Raw genomic sequence first — 24139 nt, 5'->3', positions numbered from 1 at the left:
CTAGGTGAGGCAACGTTTAAATGAATGATGCCACCACTCTTTCCCTCAGAATGCCATGCTGCTGTCACACAAAAGTGCAGTTAGAACACATGTGAAAAAAAAAGAATTTCACTTCTCGCGTTAGTTGTGCGTCTGTTGAACTCTACCTCTAACGTTGAAGGCTAAACAAGCCCGTTAGCCGCTTGTAACCACACAGAATATAACGAAACAATACGAACAATTGTTGATTTTCGTTGGTTTTTCATTTGTGAATTCAGCATAGCATATTTTTTGGCAAGTTTTTCTGGGTTAGCATATCGTTTTTTGGAGATATGTGCATTGTACGTACAGTTTTATGTGGCAGGAAGCACTTTCACGTTTCCCTCAGGCATTTTGAGGGCGCGCAAAATATTCTCCATATTTTGTTTTACCTTTTTGCATTTCGCAATTTGACGAGAAAGTAGCGTACCTCTGATCGCTATGTTGTTGTTGAAAAAATGTTACCGTTTTTTTAACAGTATCTGAAATTGCTATTCCTATTTGCTGCACTATTTTGTATTGTGCAGTAAAATGAAGTCAGCTGTAACTTTTGAGTGACTTTGAAAAGCGAAATAAGGCGATTGAATTGATTGCGTGTTTCCCCCTGGTACACATAGAGGACTTACAAAAGATATTGATAACTTTATAAATTGAAAATTAAAATTGAGATTGAGAAGAAGAAATGTAGTTGAAAGTGATTTAGTATTTCAATGATTCTGAAAGAATATATTATAACAGACCTGCAGATAGACCTTTTTGGGTTCTTGAATCAATGAATCAATTGTTATCATACATTTTAACTGAGCAATTTTAACTAAGAGATCTTTCTATCTAACAAAAATGGGAAAAATGAAAATAATTATGTGGAAAATGTGAAGACTAGAAGATATGTATCAGGCGATCTTATAAATTTTTGGGATTTTAAGGGAATATTTTTATCGCTTTTCTCTAATCGGCGGTATAGAGTTAACCGAGAGAAAGTTTTACGAGCTTTAGGAGAAGGATGGACTGATTTTGACTATATCTGGATCAAAGATGCCTAACATCATAAGCACTATTAGAGTTGTTTCTCCGATCCGGTTTTTGATATCTCTCCTTAAGATTGAGTTATATATTGCAAAGTTAAATTAGTCGACGTTTTATGGATGTGGGCGTGGTCGTAATCCGATTTATCCCATTTCTAAAATGTTTCAGGAGAAGTTAATGAGAAAATTCCAAACTAGGTTTGAATCTGTTGACCAGTTTGTGAGATAAGAATGACATACGATCTAAGTCCAAAGCTATTCTAAATTGGCACATATTTATATATAGACTTCTAGCTATTTTTTAGTACTAAAATTTATTAATTATTAGTAACTTATAACCGTAATCCTTTTTCGTTTCAGATATGAAAATGTATTTCCAACTATTTACTCACAATCGTCGCATGCTGAGTGATATTTGAAAACGGTTGCTACTTTTTTGATGTTCACCTAATATAAATTAAAATTTGAGAGCATCTGAGAGCTCTCTGAGTCAATCAGTATTGCCTCTCGCAGCTAACACAGAGCGAAAATAGCTCACAAAGTGAGCGGCGAGTGCATGTGAACGTGTTGGATTGTGCTCGATGACGGCATACTCATTTAAGTTGCCGCTTTGTATGCTGCTGCTCACCACACTACTACGCACGACAGCAACAACAATTGAAGAAACACAACAAAAGAGAGATTACCGAATAACAAGAAGATTCATAGAAATTGGTAGTGAAGAACAAGCATTTAGCGGAGAACCAACAGAAGGCGAGCGAAAATTAATTGATCAAAAGCAATGGAATATTAAGAAGGGAGTGGAGCAAGTGATAAGGACTAAAGAGAGGCTGGAAGAAGTACATGAAAATGCGGAAAAGGCGACGAAAAAAGTGTGGAAGGCGGGTGAACACTTTAGAGAAAACGAGAAGCATGTATTGGTTGAAAAAGAGCGTATTTTACCATCCAGCAAAGACACAAACCAAAGTGATGTGAGTAACGTAACGCAAAAATATGCGAATACGAAGGATGTTACTCTGCCGAAATTTATCAAACATCAAATTATCGCAGCTGTCACTCACAACAACTCACAGCACCGTGGCAATGCACTTACGTCACATCAAACTCCGCACACACTCAATTCACTCACAAATCATATCAGCGCCCCGGTAAGTCCACAGTGGGTGGTGGCACCACGCTTTAAGCGGCAACAAGCTGCGCAGCACAGCGTCGCCTTTCAAGCTGACTTCGCCTCCTACGCGAGTGCGGGTAACACAGCAGTGCACTATAATCCATTACCCGCTGTGCCATTGCCGCCACCGCCACCCTTCCCGGGTAGTTTCGGCATTTCACCATTTAGTGGCGGTGGCGCCAAGCAAACAACAAGCGGTAACAACATTTTGAATGCCTTCGCATTTGCCGGCATCGGCAGTTCATCCTCAGCTGTGGCGCGTTCTCATCCACGTGGTAATTCGTTTTGCGGCGGCGTCCTTAAGTCGCGCTATGGCAACCTACAGACACCGAATTTCCCGCACAAATTCCCGACACCCATTGAGTGTGTGTGGGTAATTGATGCCTCAGAGCTGCCAATTACAACTTCTACATCTGCTACGTCGGCTGGTGGTAGCGCGGGCGGCACCAACATCTCAATTATCGTTTACCTAACACAATTGTATGTTTTGGGCGGCCTCAAGTTCACCGAGTATATGTACTATTCGGATGATTACAAGGTGCCGGCGCATCGTGTGTTCACACTCACCGAGGATGACGTCACGCAGGTGGCATGGGTGCAATTCAGTAGTCAGTATCTTGAGATACGTTTCACGATGGCATCCTTGGATGGCACACATTTGCGCGCCTTGGATCGCCTGTTGGACGTGTATGGCTTCAATATTACCTATGAGGTGCAGCAGGAGGTGAAAACCTATCAGTGCAATACGTTGCAGTGTCGATTTCTCGGCCATTGCTATGCGAAGGCGGATTACAGGTGAGTGTGACTAGCAAAGCAATTAATTGGTGGGGATTTTTTTGCTTTTGAAATATTGAACACTTGGGCGGGCATTGTGGTTGGTGTAATAGTAATAATCACGCCCCGAAAATAATCTCATATACAATTTGGTTAATTAAAATTATAAGCAAAAGTAGAGATTGGTTATAGTGAAAGGCCATGGTAGACTTATTTGGATTTGAGTAGTTAGTATTAGCAATCGAAGTTTGAATTCGTAGTATCTAGTGGGAAAAGAATAGAATCTCTCTAGGCTTTTGCGTTTTGGCATCTTATTATATCTTATTATATTCTTTATCACCAAGAGAGAGAGAGAGAGACAGAGATCAAGAGAGACTTCGAGAGAGAGAGGTTGAGGGAGAGAGGTATATGGGATAAAAAGAGAGAGCGAGAGGGAAAGACAGATAAGAGGAAGGAAGAGAGAGCGAGAGAGAGGGGAATGAGAGGGGAAGAGAGATGTGACATATATGGAGAGAGATAGAGATAGAGAGAAGGGAGAGAGCGATGGGAGAGAAGGAAGAGAGCGAGAGAGAGAGGGAAAGGGAGAGAGAAAAATATATAAAAAAACAGTAAAAATTCAATTTTTGAATCTCTGAGACCCATCTAACTCCATAAGTTCAGATCAGAAAGCATACCTATGTTTTAATATAATATATATAATAGTATTATTTAATTGTTTCATAATTTTCCTTAAAATTGTTATTCCACAAAGATTAAACTTTGACTGTTACGAGAAAATATATGTATATCCATGATCAGTCACATTTAATTCCTTTACTCACACAAAACAGAAAACAATTTCTCTCGTATTCAATTACTTCTACGTTTGTTTGCTTACATGCTGCTTTGTTGCACCTGTGACATGGAATTCTTGTAAACTCACACGTATTTTGGTCTACTTATTTACAGCCACTCGCATATGCGTATACAAGTTCATGTGTGTAATAGACAGCAGCTCCTTTGTGACTCGTGTATTATGTCAAGACTTATTTAAGTGTTACGTAATTAAGTTAGACGCACAAGCAAAGGAATTATTGAGATACTCAAATACCATGTGTGTACGAGCACACTGCCTCCACATGAAGGCGTCTTTATGACTACTTTTCAAATAAAAGTATCTGTGTCGTCGTCAAAAGGCAACACGAAACCTGTCATTCCATTACATTTCCTTTTATTTGACATTCATCAAAGTCGTGTCAATACAAAAGGATATTACCTACACTGCTACTTTTTCTTTTCTTAGCTTTGTTGTAGTACGTGTCAACAAGTATGGCATGCAGGTGTTGTTCAAGCCATACAGAGACGCATTTAAGTATTTTTTCGCTCTGAAAAGTAAAGTTTTTTTTTTCATTTGTGTCGAGGTTATTTGTTGCTTTAGGACTTTCATTTTGTATTTGTAAGGATGTGTTAATTGGTAGCAAAGGATATGCGTTCGCACTGGTGTACAGCAAAATGTTATGTATACGCTGTGTATGTACTTCTATGATATGTTAGTGTGGTTTGTGGAGTACAAGGTGGTATTTAATGTATTAATAAGTATTTAATGGCTCTAATATGGCTAAATAAAATAAAATAAAATAAAATAAAATAAAATAAAATAAAATAAAATAAAATAAAATAAAATAAAATAAAATAAAATAAAATAAAATATAATAAAATAAAATAAAATAAAATAAAATAAAATAAAATAAAATAAAATAAAATAAAATAAAATAAAATAAAATAAAATAAAATAAAATAAAATAAAATAAAATAAAATAAAATAAAATAAAATAAAAATATAAAAAATAAAAATAAATAAAATAAAAATAAAAATAAAATAAAATAAAATAAAATAAAATAAAATAAAATAAAATAAAATAAAATAAAATAAAAAATAAAATAAAATAAAATAAAATAAAATAAAATAAAATAAAATAAAATAAAATAAAATAAAATAAAATAAAATAAAATAAAATAAAATAAAATAAAATAAAATAAAATAAAATAAAATAAAATAAAATAAAATAAAAATATAAAAAATAAAAATAAATAAAATAAAAATAAAAATAAAATAAAATAAAATAAAATAAAATAAAATAAAATAAAATAAAATAAAATAAAATAAAATTAAATTAAATAAAATAACTTTTCTTTCTGTTTTCCCTCTTCAATCACACGCTTTAACTACTATAGTCCTTCCAATGTACTTTTCCCAATGTACTTTTACTGCTTTAATATCCAATTTAACTGTTTACCGTTGCTCACTTAACTTCTTGGCACAGTAAGTGCGCTGCTTAGTACTTAAAACTTTAAGTTTGTAAATTTTCTTGCAGCAAATTAACGGTACAATTTCTTTGTAACAACAACTATCCACACAATCCGTCTAATGCCACCACTTCAAAGCCAATTAAGTTGTAAAGTTTTTCTTCGCAGTTGAAGTTAGTTAAAAAAAACTCAAAAAAAATTATTTTTTTCATATTCCACACTGCACAGTGTCAAGCCAGTCAGTGAATTTGCAAAACTAATTAGTTGTAATTATGCAATATGCCAGCGGTGAAAAGTGACTAGCATTGCCGTTACTCTTTGCAGTTTTTTCCAACACGCTTTTTAGTGCTTTTGCGCTAACTGTGCCATACATACTTAAACTTTTGTTTATGCATTTACATTTATTACGGTACATTACGGCAATATGTAAGTTTAGGGAAGAACTTTCCCGCGGCATTGAAGTATTGCATTACTTGTGCTGCATAAATCTCAATTTGCTCATTTCACTGTCAGCGACAAAATGTGGAAGCGACGCGAAATTTCTGAAAAAAAAAACGCATATACTTATACTTGAAAAGCAAACATTGCAAAAACTTTGCAACTGCTGCCGCCGCCATCAGTGCCAGCAGTCATCATTACTGCTAGTCTTAGACTTAGCGCGCCTTACGCTGTCAGCGTTTTTATTGCTGTTTGGTTTGTTGTTGCTCTTTGTTTAAATATTCACAGCGGCTTCCGGTTATTTAAAGCGTTTTGGCCGTACATTTGGCCACATTTATGCGAACCAAAGTGTTGATAAATGATAAAATTTGTGGAAATAGTTAAGTGTGTTTAGGACGAAATTCTTGCTAAAAGCTATTTAAATTATTGAAATTTGTTTCTTAAGAAAATGTAGTATATTTACAACTAAAAGCAACCAAACCTTTCTTCTGCACTTAATCAATTAATTCAGTAATGGCATTTTTGTAGTCATGTGGTCAGCTTCCTCTTATATGGCTACTTAATGTTGGGTTACTCATTAATTTGCGCGTGGGCAAATCGCCATTAAATATTTTAGGTTCCCAGAAAAAATGTTTAAAATTTTTTTTTCGGCATTTGTTGATCCTAGCAAAGCAGGCTTTTGTACAAACTAAGTATATAAAAGTGTGAGACTGCTAGTTCCTTTGCGCTTTGAGAGTAATTAAGTACAATTTTAACTTGCAAGCATTTGAAAAATGACATTTGAGTTTCCTTTTGTTTTTTTTTTGTTGGTTTGTGTAGCATTGATGGGTTCTTAAAGGAAGTTGTTCGTGATAAGCTTTTTTTATATTTTTAATTACATCAAAACCCAATAAATGATAAAGCTCTTATGAAAAGAACAAGGGAATTAAGTATTTAAAATGATTATCAAAGACATTGGTGTTCTTCTCACATAAAGTTTAATGATTTATAAAAAAATACAAACAAATACAAAATACCTTATTCGGCTCTGGAAACTTTCATTTATTCATTTGAGTTGATATAATTTATTAATATTCTAATAACTATATCCTGATTATTTTAATAAAAAGTATATATTTGAGATTTTTACGATAAACTACAGTAGTGTATACATTCTCTTTTTCAGATTGGTTTGAATTTGGTCTTTGCTAAAACATGCCTAGATATAGGCAACATTTTTGTGTTTTCTTCGTAAAGCTATAAAACTTGGCCTACATTTAGGCTAATCAATGCGAGTGATATAAGATTTACTTCTGAAGAAAATGTTTAAAAAATATGAATAAAAAATAAAAAAAATTAAAAAAATTTGTAGCAAATTTAAAAAATAACTATGATAATTTAATGGTAACACGAATGTTGGGGTATTCTTTTCGTTAGGTTAGGCCAAATGAGATAAGTCGAAACATATTTATAATAGTAATGTGATATTAATATATTTAACAGATTAATTTGACTCTCACTAGATAAAATTCACTAATTCACTAGATATAATCTTACAAAAATTGGAGGTTAAACTGAATCATTCACTAATTTGAGGTGTTTCGCATCTAAAACTCAATCGAAAGTGTAAAAATTTTAATTTGTTTTAATCGATTGAAGCGTTGATATCGCTGAGGTATTTTTCCGTGTCAAAAGCCTTTTGGAGATTTCCAATTTCATGAAAAATATTACCAAGTTTCAAATCATTAAATACCTTTCATTATTGAATATTTATTGTATGATAACACAATTTAAGAGAAGTCGTAGGTCTTCAACCTTAATTTATTAGGTCTACAACTTTGTTTCCGCCGTTTTACAATAGATGTCTCTAGGGACAAGCACTGGTCGATTAAATCGATTAAAGCGTTTTATATCGATCTTGGACATTTGTGTCAACATTAAACCAACAAAATATCTCTTTTTTTTTTCTTTATTAATTCCAAGAAAAGTGCGGCTGAGGCTCATCGAATGCTTTCGGATACGTACTAAGCTGTCCTAGGTGAAAAAAACCTTAAATTTACAAAAAAACGGCGGAAGCAAAGTTGTAGACCTTATAGTTTCCTGAGTTAGTAACGATTTAATCCTTTCATATGTTGTTTATTTAATTTTGAACTCCCCACATTTTCAACTTTTAAATCGAGAATCGGCTGCATAAATCTATACATACAAGCAGCCATAACATACATAAGTGCAATTGAAGCACCCTCATTGAAATATCCCCAAAATGTTAATTGATTGTAATTGCAATTCGTTTTCAAGGAAACACTCGTCAAGGGCGCACCAGCAAGCACTACAAATTGCCTGCAAATAATTTCCCAACAATTTAAACTCAACAAAAGCACGTTGCACCATAAACCGTTATGGGGTAGTCGAGCGCGAAATTTGCGAACCAAAAATAAATAAATTCAAATAAACAAATAAATAAAATAAATAAGTAAATATGCAAAGGCGTGGGGAGAGGGAGGAGGCAACAGAATATGTACCACCAATGTAGTAAATATTTATGCGACGAGCATACGGAGTTGTATTGCTGTTGTTGTCATTGGGTTTTTTGCTATTTGCAACAACACTTTATATTTGTTTTTGTTATTGTTTTTGTGTATTTTATATTTTATTGTATTTACCCGCTGTTTGCCCCCATTTTGTGGAAAATGCAATTCGGCATGCACCATCGTCCACCCTTACACACTATTCATACTATTAGGGTGTTGTGACCAGCACCGCGAGTGTACTGCCCTCTAACCACGCCCCCGAATGCAGTAGCAAGCACATTTGCAACACGTTCGGCAAACACGGCGAAAACAATTGTTGAAGTGTTGCAAACACTGCAGCAACTTTTTCACACAGCATTTTGCTTATTATTGCCATTATTATTTTTGTTTTTTTTTTTCGCTTTTGGCTTGGTGTGGCAACTACTGCCAATAACAATACAAAAGTTGAAATTATACACGAAAAAATCTGTGAAATGGCGCTATTGTTGTTTGTTGTTATTTGCTTTTGTTTTCGTTATTACTTACATATTTTCGTTATTGTTGTTGCTGGTCGAAATAGCCGTATATTGGCAAAATGTGCAACAACGGCGTTGCCACTAAGCAAGAAAAAAATGTATTTTTTGAAGTACTGTTAGGTATGTGTGTATGTGTGGAAGTTTATGCTTTGAAAGCCGCAACTAAATGGTTGTGCAGCCACATAACGGTGTTTAAAGTGTGAAGGCGCAAAGGTGTGAAGTGGGAGCTCAGCATACGTGTGTGCCTTTGAGTATATATGTGTATACGTGTGTGCATGAAATTTTGTAGCACCAAAGGCAAAATGTGAGTGTGTTGCGTGTTAAACTGCCAATATCGTTGAGCAGGTCAAGTGGTTGCATGGATTTTTTCCCCCTTTTCAACTGGCAACTTTTTCACCGTATATTTTATGGGTTGAACATTTAATTTAAAGAAATTCATAGAACATTTCGAATTTTGTAAATTTTCAAAGTGAAAATTATTTAATTTTTTCTTCTATAAAATGAAAGGGTTGCCACCTGTTTGAAATTTGTATACTCAAAAATTGGAGTTTTTGGTAAAACTCATTCTTATATATGTAGGTATCATACCTAGAGGTTTATTGAGGCCTTTGAAAGTAATTTTGATTGGCGTTGCCACCTGTTAAGTATTTTTGCGTCGCATACACAACACACTTTTATTAGAATTATATATAATTTCTTTTAATTTTTCTGCTTAAAATTGGGTTAATGTAAAAAAAAGTGATGCGAGGTTGCCACCTGTTTGAAAATTGGGATTAAAAAATTATTAGTTACAAATATCTGCTGCATAACTGCCGAAATAAGAGCTTTAACGCTGCATTTGATAAAAAAATTTAGGAAGAGTTGCCACCTATTTACATTTTTTATTAAAATAAATACATACATGTAAAAAAATTTATTTGAAATGATTGAAATTTGACTTTAAAAACTAATTAGGTTTAGGACAAAAATCTTTCGGAGATTTAATACTTCCACCCTTTCGTCCGAAATTCAAAAAATATTAACAACCAGTTTGGGCACAGGTGATGGTAGAAAATAATTTATGTACTCAATATTGAGTAGCTACTGCTTGCTATCAGTATATTTTGCTTGTTAAATCTACACATCGCAATATTTTTCGCACCCCCTTCCATAAGGAACTATGAGCGCCTGGTTTGACCTGTATTTACGGCAGGACAAAAGGATTCTAAATTATAGTTAAATTCTTAGATTTTGTCGGAAGTTATCAAAATATCCGCATATTCACCATTTTAAAATGATTTTGTTGTTGTTGTTGTTCCTGCTCATCCCTGCTCATCTCAAAATGTTTAGCTCAAAAACCTGGAACGCCATATATTTTTACACGCTTGTGCTTGCAATGCATCTAAACTTTGAAAAAACTTTTTTCAACACTTCAAAGTACAAAAATGAAAAAAAAAACACTTCAACCAATACAAAAACAAACAACAAGTAGCACTACTGTAAAATTTTTATCGCCATTCACACGCTTGACCAACTCAAGCAGCCGCACTGCCGCAAGGGTGATGGCAACTAAAGTTATAAGCTCAGCGGTAAATGTCGCATGAAACAGCGGTACTGAGCTGAGCTGAGGTTCGAATTGGTGTTGCTGAAAGAAACTAAAAAGACAAGCGTACAAGTGGCGGAAGATAGTGCGCTAACACTCAGCAAAGGCAAAAGTGAAAAAATTGAAATGCAAACACGCAAGTGCCGTTTGGGGATTTGCGACTGCGGTAAGTAACATTTTCGGCTCAGTTTACTGAGGCGAAAAGTAATAAATTCGCCAGCTGCAAGCCTATAAATAAAATTCTATTAAACGTTTTGGTTAAGTGGACACGTAAACGCACTTTAAAAGTTTTATGCCACTCGAATACTCATGTTAGCTGCCCGTTGTTGGTTAGACTATCTGTGTTGTTGGGGGTTTTTGAAGTCAATACAAGTGAATTGTGTTATTTTTTATAGAAAGTTTTTTATTACTGTATGTAGGAAATGGTTTTCCGGTAAATTTCGTAATTCATAAATGTTTTTCCCTGTCGGTTGATTTTAAGTCAGTATTGAAAATATTAAAAAAATACTGCTTCTCTAGTTCGGAGTAAATGCTATAAATGTGTTAATCTTGAGAATTCATATTATTACTTATTTGTATTTCAGGCAAGTTAAGTGTCATGGTGATAGGTGAAATTAGTTTTAGGTAATTGAGAGACAAGCGAGAGCCAATTGCCAACACTTATTAAGTCATGAAATATTTTTACTTTATTTATTTGTTAATTTTTTAAATATTACAAAAAAAAAATATATATATATATATATTTTCATTTTTTATTTAAAACATTCACATTTTTTGATTGAAATTATATCAGATTTTTTTTTTAATATTTTTAAATTATTATTTATTTTTTTCTTGTTTTCCATTTTTTTGTTATAATTCTTTATTCTACACATTAAAATATTTGTATTTGTATTAATGTCTGAATTTTTTATATTTATATATATTTATTATATAAATTATAACAGATTTTTTTAAATATTTTTTTTTAATATTTTAAAATTAATATTTATTTATTTTTTGTTTTACAGTTTTTTTATAATTTTTCATCCCACTCATTAAAATATTTGTATTAATGTCAGAATTTTTTTAATTTATATATATTTAGAAAATAAAATTTAAAATTTTTTTTTTTAATTTAAATTCATTTTATTTTTAATTTAAAAATATAAATTTTTTTATTAAAATTATGTTAGATTTTTTTAAATATTTTTTTTTTTATATTTTAAAATTAATTAATTTATTTTTTTGTTGTTTTCCATTTTTTTTTATCAATTTTTATTCCACACATTAAAATATTTGTATTAATGTCTGATTTTTTTTTACTTATATATATATCTTTATTATAAAAAATAATAATTTTAATTTTTTTTTTATTAAAATTTATTTTTTTTTAATATTAAGTTTTTTATTGAATTGTATCAGATTTTTTGAAAATATTTTTTTTTAATATTTATTTTTTTGTTGTTTTCCATTTTTTTATAATTTTGCATCCACTCATTAAAATATTTGTATTAATGTCTGATTTTTTTAAATTTATATATATATTTAGAGAAGAACATTTTTAAATTTTTTAATTTAAATTTATTTTATTTTTAATTTAAAAAATATAATTTTTTTTATTGAAATTATATCAGATTTTTTTTTAATATTAAAAAATAATTTTTTTTTAATATTTTATTTTATTTTTATTATTATTATTTTTATTTTATTATTATTAATATAAATTTTTTTATTGAGTTATATCAAAATTTGTTTAAAATATTTTTTTTTTAATTTTTAGAATTAATATTTTTTTGTTGTTTTCCATTTCTTATTAAGTTTTTTATTCCACTCATTAAAATTATTTGTAAAGCTGAAATATTCACTAATTGCCACTCCATTTCATTTCCCCGAAATTTGATCGCTCATACGCCATGTAGCACAATGAATAAATGTCCTTAGGTTGAACTAAATCCAACAATTATATAAATTTTGCGTTCGAATGCGTGACAAAATGCACCTAGCGCGAATTTTCGTTGATGATTTTCGTTTGATTTTTATGATTTCGCTCATAAAAAATATTTTAGTTCAATTCAATTCACTTGTTCTAATTTTTTAACCCGCTTGTCCACATAACGCTTGTCCATTTAACCCGCATTGTTTGCAATTGGATTGCCATTGTTATATGGAAAATTTATGTGTTTAAATAATACTCCAACAGGCGTTAGTGATTTTTCAACCCAATTATTTATTTATCTAATATCGAAATGTTTTTTAAATTGCCACTGGCTTTTTGTTTAAAGCATATGTGCGTGCTTTTGTGCCACTTAACATGGGCAATTTATTGTAAAAATATCAATTTTCGAATTATTTGCTGCAACAATAGTCACTACAATTTAGATTTGTGTGGTAGCAACTGTGAGAGTTTTGCTACTTTTATAAAATTTAAAAAATATTTTGAATATAATTTAGCCAGATAAATATTGGCACAGACAATCTGTTATTCATTCGAAAAAATACAAAATTTAAGAGATAAAATTTAGTAAGGGATAACTTATATCCATTTTTGCTGTTAATTTCGAAATTCGAACGACAAATACGTAATTTGTGTTCGAATATATGTAATTCTATATCTATTTAACAGCTTGCTCTAGAAACCAAAATTTTAGAGGATTTGAGATTAAAGTTTCTTTAAAAACACTTTTTATTTCTTTATACATGATATCTGGAGCATTTTATGATAATTATATATAAGAATTGTGGTTCAAACTCTATTCTGTGGGATATTTACTTTTTTTATTAAATATCAGGAAGGCTGTTTGGTTTATTTGAAGAAACTAAATGAAATTATATATATAATTTTATAAATCAGGCATTGAAGAGGTTAGGTGAGCTTCAAAATTTCAAAAAAAAATAAATTTTTTGTCTTATTAAATAGTGCAATATGTTTAAAATATTATCTAAAAATATCAAATCAATCCGAGTAAAATTCTTAAAGATATACCCTTATATATATCGATATCTCAAATAGTTATGAAGTGATTTTGATAAAATTCTGCAAACATATTTGAAATAATATTACAAATAACATTTCTATATCATTATTTTATTTTATATTCTTTATTTATTTTTTTCAAGCCAATATATGCCGAAAACTTGACCAAAAAAGTGAGTTTTTGGGTTAAAAATTTGTCAAAAATTCAAATTTCAATATTTTCTTTTTTCCTTCATTCATTAACTAGACTAGTACATGGATAGTACTATCGAAATATTCTTAGTTTATTGTTTTTAGATGAACCAATCATGAGTTGTGAAGTCCAACGCATGACCTTTTTTTTGGACACGTCATAGGAGATGAGGCGCCAACGGCTGAGCTTTGCGAATTTTTAAATAAAAATTTCAGAAAATACTGTTTAAACACGTATGTTTGATACGCCGAATTCTTGAAAATGAAATACATATATGATTGTTTATATTTAAAAAAAAAAATTCTAAAAATACCCTTGTTTTTAACCTCTGCAACCCACCTAACCTCTTAATATCAATCTCTATATTATTCCAGGAAAATTTCCAAATATTAATATTGGCGTCATAATTTATCATTGGAGGATATATTCAAAAGTTTATAGATTGTCCTTATTAGCACATAAACAATTTCTGCTGCCTTCTATTGTTGACTACAGTCCACTAGGGTCTTATGATGTCTTCAATCTTGTTGTTCAATCATTCTGTACATTCAGTGCTAATTCTTGATTATGAATGGCAAAACTTTGAACATTCTCAAATGCTTTGTGTGTCTGCTTCTTCCAGCATACCATATTTTCATAGTAAGACCAAGGTCTTTACAGCTTGTAGTACTTATTATATCTTCAATTGCTAATCAACTTTATATTTTACGATTTTTTTAGCACATTTCAATACTTAATTAATTTTTAAGAACAAAAAAAAACGCAATTTTTTAAAAATAAAAAAATTTTGTAAACAAAAGATTCATGAGAAGCCTCATTAAAATGCATTTAAGCTCACATGAAAGCACAAATAAATTAATTAAGTATCGATCTTTCATGTTCACCAATTTATATTAAACAAAAAAGTTAAAATAAATACTCCAATAATAGAACAACTCGAGCGCACATATAACTGCTGAACAGCTTTTTTGTAACAGATTTTTTTCCTTTTTTAATATTTTGCCACAATCTGGCCAGAGTTTGTCACCTATGTTCACAGTAGCGCTTAATGAGTCTCTGAATATTTGGTTTTTTATATTACGCCAAGCTTTTTTGTTTGTTTTTTATTATATTAATATATTTTTTTTTTTATATTAACACGCTTTTTTGTCGTTATCTTTCACTTACATACAAACTTTTTCTTCGACAAAAATAATTAACGCGTTTGTTTGCTGTGGCTTCCATAAAAATCACACGCACTGTGCGTATGATTTGTATCTCTTTATAAATATTTGTGTGCTGATATATGTATAGCCATTGCTCGTGACCACATGTCCGCTGTTGGCATAAAAAATCCAAGTCACTGTACTTATTTATATTTTTTATGGCAAATGCTTCATTTGTCGCACTTCATGCGCGCATAAAGTGAATTGCAATATATATAAAATAAAACAAATAAAATTATGCTTAAAATAAAATAAATTTCATGAAATTTTCGCAATTTCGGCATTTTTTGCTTTCAAAATCGCACGCCAATTTTTTATTGCGAAAATTTGCATTTTTATAGTTTATCATATTAAGTTGATGAGCCATATACAACCACTTAAAGCCGACTTCGCAGTAATAATTCTCTTATTTGCACGATTTAAGTACTTTTATGTGCTCATAAATAAAAAAGCCGTTGATAATACAGTTTATATACATACATAAATGTATGATACAGTGAGCATATTTACTGATATATTCGAACTCGTCAGTGTAAAGTGTTTGCGTTGCATTATTTGTGTCATTTAACCTGCAATATTTTTCATTTTTATTATACTATCTGGCTGCCGGCCAACGATATGAAAATATGATAAATAATTTTAATTTATATAATATTCAAGCGGTGTTAAATAAATAAATTAATCATAAATAATTGGAGTCACATGCGACAAAAGTAGAATGGTTTAACTTAAGTAGAAAAAAAGTGAGAGGGACTTAGTCTAGTGAGAGAGGGACAGAGATAGAACTAGAAGAAAGAGAGACGGATAGGCAGAGATCGGTAAAGATATCCTGAAAGGGTTAGACCGGGAGCGAATGAAATCAAGAGAGAATAAATTAGAGAGGGGGAAAGAGATTGTTGGAGTGAGATCGGGACATAGTAAGAAAGCAAAAGCCACAGAAATCGAGAAAGAGAGTTAGGAATTGAGAGAGAAATATATACAGATGAAATAAAAGAGATCAAGAGAGATAGTCGGCGCACGATAAAGAAATAAAGAGAGTTACAATTATAATATACAAATATAGAGGGAGTAAGAGACACGGATATCGAGGAAGAGCGCAAAATAATTAGAAATAAAAGGTAAAAAATTGATAACGAGGGAATTATGCATAGATGTAATTAGAGAGAGCAAGAGAGAAGGCCGGAGTGAGATGGAGTGAGATGAAGAGACACGGAGATCTTGAAAGTTAGTTACAAAGAGAGATAATGAAATAAAGAAGGGGAGGGCATACAATATGTATAGATGTAATTAAAGAGAGTGAGGGAGATAGTTAGAGTTAGATTGAGAAAGGGAGTAAGACACACAGTGATCGAAAAATATAATGAAAATATAAAGGGAGTAAAATGTGAGAACAAGAGAGATAGCCGGAGTGAGGTTAAGAGACACGGAGATCGAGAAAGTTAGTTACACAGAGAGAGAATTAAATAAAGAGGGAGAGGGACAAAAAATATGTATAAATGTATTTAAAGATAATGGGAGAGATAGTTAGTGTGAGACTGAGAAAGGGAGTAAGACACACGGTGATCGAAAAAAAGTGAATGAAATATATAGAGAGAGAAATTTGTATATATGTAATTAGAGGAGTGGGAGAGATAGTTACAGTGAGATTGAGAAAGAGAGTAAGACACACGGTGATCGAAAAAAAGTGAATGAAATATAGAGAGTGAGAGAGATAGTTAGTGTGAGACTGAGAAATAGAGTAAAACACCCAGTGATCGAAAAATAGAGAATGAAATATGTATATAGAGAGAGAGAAATTTGTATAGATGTAATTTGAGAGAATGAGAGATATAGTTAGAGTGAGATTGAGAAATAGAGTAAGACACACGCTGATCGAAAAAAAAGCGAAAAGAAATAGTTAGAGTGAGATATAGAGAGATGGAAACAAGCAAGGATAAACAAGATGGAGTTATGGTAATATAAAATAAATAGGGAGAGTAATTTGTATAAATGTCATTATAAAGCTCGAGAGTAATAGAAGTTGGAAAAAAATATATATTTAGGCATTCTAAATTCTACCATACTACTAAATGACAGCTACATTAAATGTGCAAAATCCAAAAATAAATTGCCTTGCTAATAACACCTAAACTCCAGCTTTCGCAAATTCAAATGCCAACAAAAGCGGCGCTTTATCTCAGGGTGCCGTGTCAAACCGAGTGAATAAAATGAGTGACAATGACGGAGGCGCTGTACAGCAGAGACCGCATCCATTTAAAAGCTTTTTGACAAAAAGCCAAGTGCATTAAGCGAACAATGCCAATGGATAGCATGGCAGGAAATAACGGCAATGACTGTTACAACAACTACAACAGCGAGCTGAGTATGACGGCAGAAGAGGCTGATATTTCAAGCGTCAGTTGCGCGTACAGTTGACTTGCAACAAATGACGCCACAGTCCGAGTGCTGCCAATGTGCTTTTTTATTTACAGTTGCCATTTTAAACACGGGTGTGTGTGTAAGTGGTTTTTATTTCACTTTTGGCGGCTTTGTTGATGATCGTCGCAGTTTTCCTCGGCGTCTGCATGTAGTATTTTTGGCGGCTGCTGCCACAAAATCAAGCCGCTGCTGTTTTGTATTTATATGCCTTTTAACATTTCAACATTTTACCACATTTTTATACGCAAAATATACGAGCAATCAGTGTCAGCAAATGGGCAAGCAACGCCAAAGTGTATCAAGCGACTATCAACGTCACTTGCGTCGCGATTTTATATTTCATAACACTGTGTGTGCGTGTGTGTGTGTGTCTGCGTTGCAGTGACTTTATGGCGTTCTGCGCGCAGCTTGCTTGTCTCCGTGTATTGCAGAGTTTTGCCACTTCAAAAAGTTTATGATTTCGTTAGCCTTTTGTGTGTGTCGAGTCAAAAAGTTTAAAATGCCAATGGGCAGATAAGAAATAAAATGCATCAGCTGGCCAGCAGTGCGAACAGACACATACGTTCACACAGTAATGTGTGTATATACATATGTAAGTGTGTGGCATGTAAATAACCATTGTGATGATATGGCATTTTGGCAACGCTCTTTGATGCTTACCCGTCGCTGGTTGCCTTAGTTGCGCTGGCAAATTATTGCCTAGAAATAAATGTGTCAGTTGCCTTTGGTGGTAAAGTTTTCGCATTGCCAACCTTTTTCGATTATTTTTTGTATTTTTTTTTGCTTTTGGGATGCTTTCGCTATGAATAGTCGAATTTACGACACGCAATTTAGTTGGAAGCACATAAATATTCAACATTGAAAGTGGCGCTGCCACTTCAATTTAATGAAACACCATATGGCAGACACTGCGTATGAGTAATATTTCTGAATTTTTTATTTAAAAATTTATTTAAAGGGTGTATATGCGCAGATGTGTGTTGGTCTTGTGTGGAATATTGCAGTAAATATATAATTTAAGCTCTAGCCAGTGGTTCGTTTTTATTAACAGGAGTATACCTTTTTAAAATTATTTAAAGCCTTTTGTCTTCTTTCATTATTAACTTTTTTCTTAAATATCACTTAACTGTCCTGCGAGCTTATGGCTCATTCTAATAAAGTGAAAACCGTGGGCAACCCTATTAAAGATTTTTTAACACTGTGTGACTAAATACTTGTTTCTTATCTGTATCAGAATATTTATCACGGGTATTTAATAATTTTGCGTAACACTATTAACCAAAATTATTGATAAAGCGAGCTATTAAATAAGTGCCAACCCTAACAAACAAATTTTGCATTGGAAAATAGTATTTTTATGTAGAGAATTTTAATCAAAACAAAAAGTCCAATAATATATGCCTTAAAATGTCTTATACAAATATTCAGAGTTGGCAACCCCAGTCAAAAATTTCGAAAATTGCTTTTTAACATCGAATTATTGTGTATTCTGATAGATTTTGTTATAGAAAATCACGTTTGAGCCTCATGACCTGAATGCAACTAAACGGTTGATCTCAATATGATTAAAATATCATCTAAATAAATCTGCAATTAAATTACTTCAAATTACTTTTCAGAAAATTGTCAGCAATCAATTCATACTTTTTTGTTTTTGTAAAATTAAAGACTTTCTTTACTCAATTGAACCAAAATTAAAAAAATAATGACAATTATCTTAGAACTTGGCAACCCTGCAAATATTTTATTATAGTAAATTTTATGATATGTATTACAATATATATTTATAACTGTAACTCTACAAATTATTTCTTTTATTGTATTACAACAAAGTTTTGAAGGCCTATTTATTTTTAATATTTGCGATTATTTATAAATGGCAACCATGTACTAAATAAATCTAAACTAAGTATTTTTTAAATATAAAGTTTCTATATTTGGAATATATTCTTTATAAAAATTATTTACAAACGAAATCTCTTAAAATCATTTCGCAACACTGTTTATAAATTTTTTTTTTTTGATTTTACGCAACGAATTTTGTTGAATACTTTAGTTATTTTTCATATTTATTTTTTATTTTATTGATTTATATACATTAAATTTAGAGATATTTGTTATTGATTACTTACTGAAACTTAATTTTTTATTTATTTTATTATTTACTAGCCGACCGCTCCGGCTACGCACGGCTTTAAATAAACATTTCAAAATTAAAAGTTTTTACACACGCTCCCATACTCATATATGTACTTCCCGTTTCTTACGTGGGTTCAGCTAAAAAAGTAAAATGAAGAAAATTCGAGCATGATATTCTATTTAGTTTGTAATGAGCTAAATCTTGATTACGACCTCTAGTTTTAGGTGTCCGATGGAGATAGCGGAATAAAACCTTACACCAATATCGATAACGATTACAGGAAACGGAAGTCTCATAACGAAAGCGGATATGTTACAAACCTTAATCTTCTATGGGCATACAAAATTTATGGTCAGGGCGACGCTGCTTCTGTCACTAAGCACTTTCTGGAGAAGGGACGTTTCCTGTCCAATTTCCACTTCCGTCATTTTGATGTCCACTCTATATCGAACATCCGTTTCCGGTAAAATATTTCCGGTTGCTTCATTTCCGGTTCAGGCAAATCATTCACATATCTAGTTCCATCGGTTATCCCATATCCTGTTTCAGTTGGCTCATTCCGTATCCGGTTTCAGTAACCAATATTCAGTCACCCGATTTCCGGTTCCGGCAATATCATTATCCATATCCGCATGCCCCATTTGCGGTTCCGGTTACTCCATGAGGTCAATGACCCCACCCTGATCACTTGAGGTCATTTCAAGGTCATGTTATATTTTTGTTTACAGATCATTGACCCCGCCCAGATTACGTGATGTCACATCAAAGTCACGTGATAATTCTGTTTATATTTTTGAGTGAGGTCAAGGACCCCATCCTGATTACGTGAGGTCATTTCAAGGTCACGTGATATTTTTGTTTTCAGGTCATTGACCCCGCACAGATCACGTGATGTCAATCCAAGGTCACGTGATATTTTTGTTTACAGGTCATTGACCACGCAAAGACCACGTGATGTCAATTAATGGTCACGTGATATTTTATTTACATTTTTGATTAAGGTCAATGACCCCACCCCGATCACATGATGTCAATTCGAGGTCACGTGATATTTTTGTTTACAGGTTATTGACCCCGCCCATGTCACATCAAGGTCACGTGATACTTTTGTTTACAGGTCAATGACCCCGCCCAGATCACGTGATATCATTCCAAGATCACGTGATATTTTTGTTAACGTTTTTGAGTGTGGTCTTTGGTGTCCGATGTCTTTCTCTCAGAATGTGAAGTGAGCTTGTATATTTCTAATATTTTGACGATTTTCAGTTTCAGATTAATATGCTCCAACACGGAGTCTTTTTGTTACCCTCATCTGGGAACTATTTCCAGAAAGTTTAGATGCTAGCAATAAATATAGCCTATGTTACTCGAGGTGATTGTAGCTTTCGAATGGTGAAAGAATTTTTGAAATCGTCACAGTAATAATCTTTATAATAGATATATAAATTTTTTTTACAAAAAATATACCAAAAAATATATGGTAAACCTATTATGCAACAATATTTAAAAAAAAGCCATACATCAAGAATTGTGTTTAATAGCTGATTTTTAGTCAAGAAAGTTTCAAGCTAATTCATTTACTTCAAATTCTTTATTCAAATAAGATTTAATATGTGTACAACTGTATGAATGCTTCCTCAATACAAATTTTATGTATAAAGAAATATTATTAAATTATTATGTATTTTCTATAAACATATATTTTATGTCACTTAGGTGACCTGACTATTCATCAAATTGCATTGTAATAAATCAACAAAATATTAATGATGCGTAAATAAACGGTTACCTTAGGGACGCAATTTAATTACTCCTTGTGGACTGTTGCGTCTGAATAGAGATACTTATATGCATATACCATACATATTTGCTTACTAATTCAATTTTATTGCGCAATATTATTTTTGCTTCCTCTTTTATTTATTTTATTTTCTGTTTTTATTTCATTTTTTTGTTTTTTTTTTTTTTGTGGAGCAGCATATTTGTCATTTTTCTCCTATGCTCTTGTTATCCCATCTTATTTTCGAGATTATATCCCTTGTGTAGCTATTCAAAAGCGCCTTTGTGCGAGCACTCACACACAGTGAATGAATGACAGTGAGCGGTGTGTGTGTGTAGTTGTTGCATATCAACAAGCGCCTTTGCCAATATAAAAGCAAACACTGATAAAACATTGACAAAAGACCAACTGAACTGTAAATATTCATACATTCCGCCAACTAGCTACATACATATATACATACGCAAGTAAGGTTATGCCATTAAACTGCTGTGACCTTAGAAATATGTGCGTGTATTTGGGGGTACATATGTACATATGTAGATGAGTTACAAAGAAATCTGTAAAAGTGAGAGGAAGTAAGAAAAAATATTTGAAATTCTAGCATTCAAGCAACGAATAAAATTCACAGAACATTTTTAAAGCGGCTTTTCAACCTATTACTCTATTGTAGGTAACGTCAATATGTACAATACAGAGGAATATAGGAAGGTATTTGATGAATGCGTAGTACACTATCATATATATATCACATAGGTATAGGTATATATATGCTTGTATGCACGCTACTTTTATAAGTTAAATTGTTTTTGTTGTTGTTGTTTGTGTAAAAAAATATAGCGCTCTAAAAATCTGCCGACTCGATTGGCAGCTGCCGCCGCAACCACATCGAAACTTTAACCGCTGCCATTTGCCTTTGTTGTGGTTACTCACTGTGTCTGACATGTAGACACTACAAATAGTGCGCATATTTGCTGTACATACATACAAACATAAACTTTTCTTTTAAGTTTTATTTCCATATACATACATATATTCCAGTTTTAGTTTTCCACTTTTGTTATTGCATTTACAGTGGTTGTACCTATTGTGTTTCACTTTCCTTTGAGTTTTGTTGCTAGCTTAGCCTTTAGCCTTGACACACGCTATGAGTTCACATATATATCATTTCAAATTTTTTCGCACTTTTTATTATTATTTAAACGCGTTGGAACTGATATTTCTCTAAAAACCACATACGTTTTCGTTAGCATTCAAATAAATATTCGTTTATTCTTATTGCAGCTCCTACTACTGTTCCTGCTTTCCCGGTTTCAGTGGCACAGATTGCGGTCGTGGGCCGTTGTGTGAAGATCCACATACGAATGTATGTCAAAATGGCGGCACTTGCAAGTGAGTATTAACAGTTTTGATTTTAAGTATTGGTCTACAACTTTCCGCCGTTTTTTTTGTAAATTTAAGGAGTTTTTTATAAAAACGGTTACAAAAATGTTATTCAAAATATTGGCCGTCGCTAGTTACTACTTTTGACCATCTTTCTGGCAGCATGCGTATTCCGTGACGAAAGAACGCCATTTCAGCGTCTCCAAATATTTTTTGACCACCTTTGCGACGTGAGGCCGAGCATTATCATGCTGTAAAATGACTTTATAGTGTCTTTCGTCGTAAGGTGGCCGTTTTTCTTTTAGTGCTCGGCTCAAACGCACGAATTGCGTTCAGTATCGATCTCCTGTGATGGTTTCACTTGGCTTTAGCAGCTCATAATATATCACCCCCAGCTGGTCCCACCAAATGCAGAGCATGACCTTGGCGCCGGGAATGTTCGGTTATGCCGTCGACGCGGAGGCATGTCCAGGCTTTCCCCATGACTTTCTTCGCTTAGGATTATCGTAGTGGACCCATTTACCGTCGCCAGTTAAAAATCCCTTTCGTTTGTGTCTTTGAAACAGCTGTTCACATGCAAAGAAGCGCCGTTCGACATCTCTAGGTTTCAAGTCGTAAGAAACCCAGTTATCTTGTTTCTGAATCATCTCCATGGCTTCTATTGTAGATTTTAATAATGCGCTTTTCTTTTTGCATGGCAATTTTCGTTGACCTGTAATAAATGGATCTGAGCTCAACAATAACATATAAAGTAAATCCGTATTTGTTGCAATTCGAGAAGTTTTCCTCGTATGTTGGAGCCTATACCTCTTAATATCCTTGTTTTTGGCTTCCGCAGCTTCTTCTGATAGTTCTACAATGGATATTATTGCACTTTCGATGACTGAAGGTGGAAGATAGAACCAAGGGTACTTCTCTACAAGCCCTTTAGCAGTTTCAAGTGCGAATTGCTTAAATTTGTCCGCGTTTATTTTATATCCTGATGACATTGCTTGCCGTAATGCCGCACATCTTAGCATGAGCCCTTCGTCAACGCCCGTTATTTGGCCAGGCACATGTTTTTTCCTGCTGTGTTTCGTTGTAATTCGTGGTAAAGACAGTGTTATTGACAGTAATTGAAAAATTTGTGTGTGACACTTTAATAAAGTCACTCATACGTCATGTCACGTCGAAGCAAATAAATAAAAATTCTGCCTTAGAACAGTTTGGTGAATGATTGTGTTGCCCAATTTGTCCTTCCACAACTTCAAAATTATTTGACGTCTTCACCAAAAAGTCAGCTGCTTTAAACCGAATAAGAGCAGCAGAAGGCAGCATGCTGATTTTTACTAAAAATATTTGCAGCAAATATCAGGTATTTCAATAAAAAATGATACTCAAATTTTCACAGAAAAATATTTTTTTTTTTTTTTTACGAAAATCTGCTCTCATATACTCTCTTCATATTATTTATGCTAATATTAATTTATTTTCTTTGAATTTTTCATTTTTTTTTTCAAAGGTTATTAAACAAATCCTTTAATTCTGACGCTTCAATGCATCGGAATATTTTTTTTCGAACTTTTCTTTCACACACTTACACTTACATAATGCGCTGAAAACACTTTGCCATGCAAAGTTCTTGAATTTTTATGCAACACAAAGGCAAATGTGAATTTCTTTCAACCTAAAAGCAGCGCATATTTACTAAACAAAACTAATCATTTGCTGCTTTTACACTTCAAAAATTTATTAAAATTCACTTT

General features: G+C 32.4%; 1 protein-coding gene across 1 annotated transcript in view; it reads left to right on the top strand.

The window, feature by feature from the left end:
* The first annotated feature begins 1408 nt into the window (after positions 1-1408).
* The window catches only part of LOC105215938 (uncharacterized), a 276247-nt gene continuing 253516 nt past the window's right edge, over positions 1409-24139 (top strand). The window contains exons 1-2 of the mRNA XM_054227988.1: positions 1409-3009; positions 22296-22403. Of these exons, the coding sequence (XP_054083963.1) occupies positions 1625-3009; positions 22296-22403 (1493 nt within the window). The 5' untranslated portion in view covers positions 1409-1624. The remainder of the gene's footprint in view (positions 3010-22295; positions 22404-24139) is intronic.

Source organism: Zeugodacus cucurbitae, chromosome 3, assembly GCF_028554725.1.
Source record: "Zeugodacus cucurbitae isolate PBARC_wt_2022May chromosome 3, idZeuCucr1.2, whole genome shotgun sequence".
Lineage (NCBI taxonomy): Eukaryota > Metazoa > Arthropoda > Insecta > Diptera > Tephritidae > Zeugodacus > Zeugodacus cucurbitae.
Note: the sequence above shows the minus strand (reverse complement) of the source record. Positions and strands in the feature narration are given on the sequence as shown.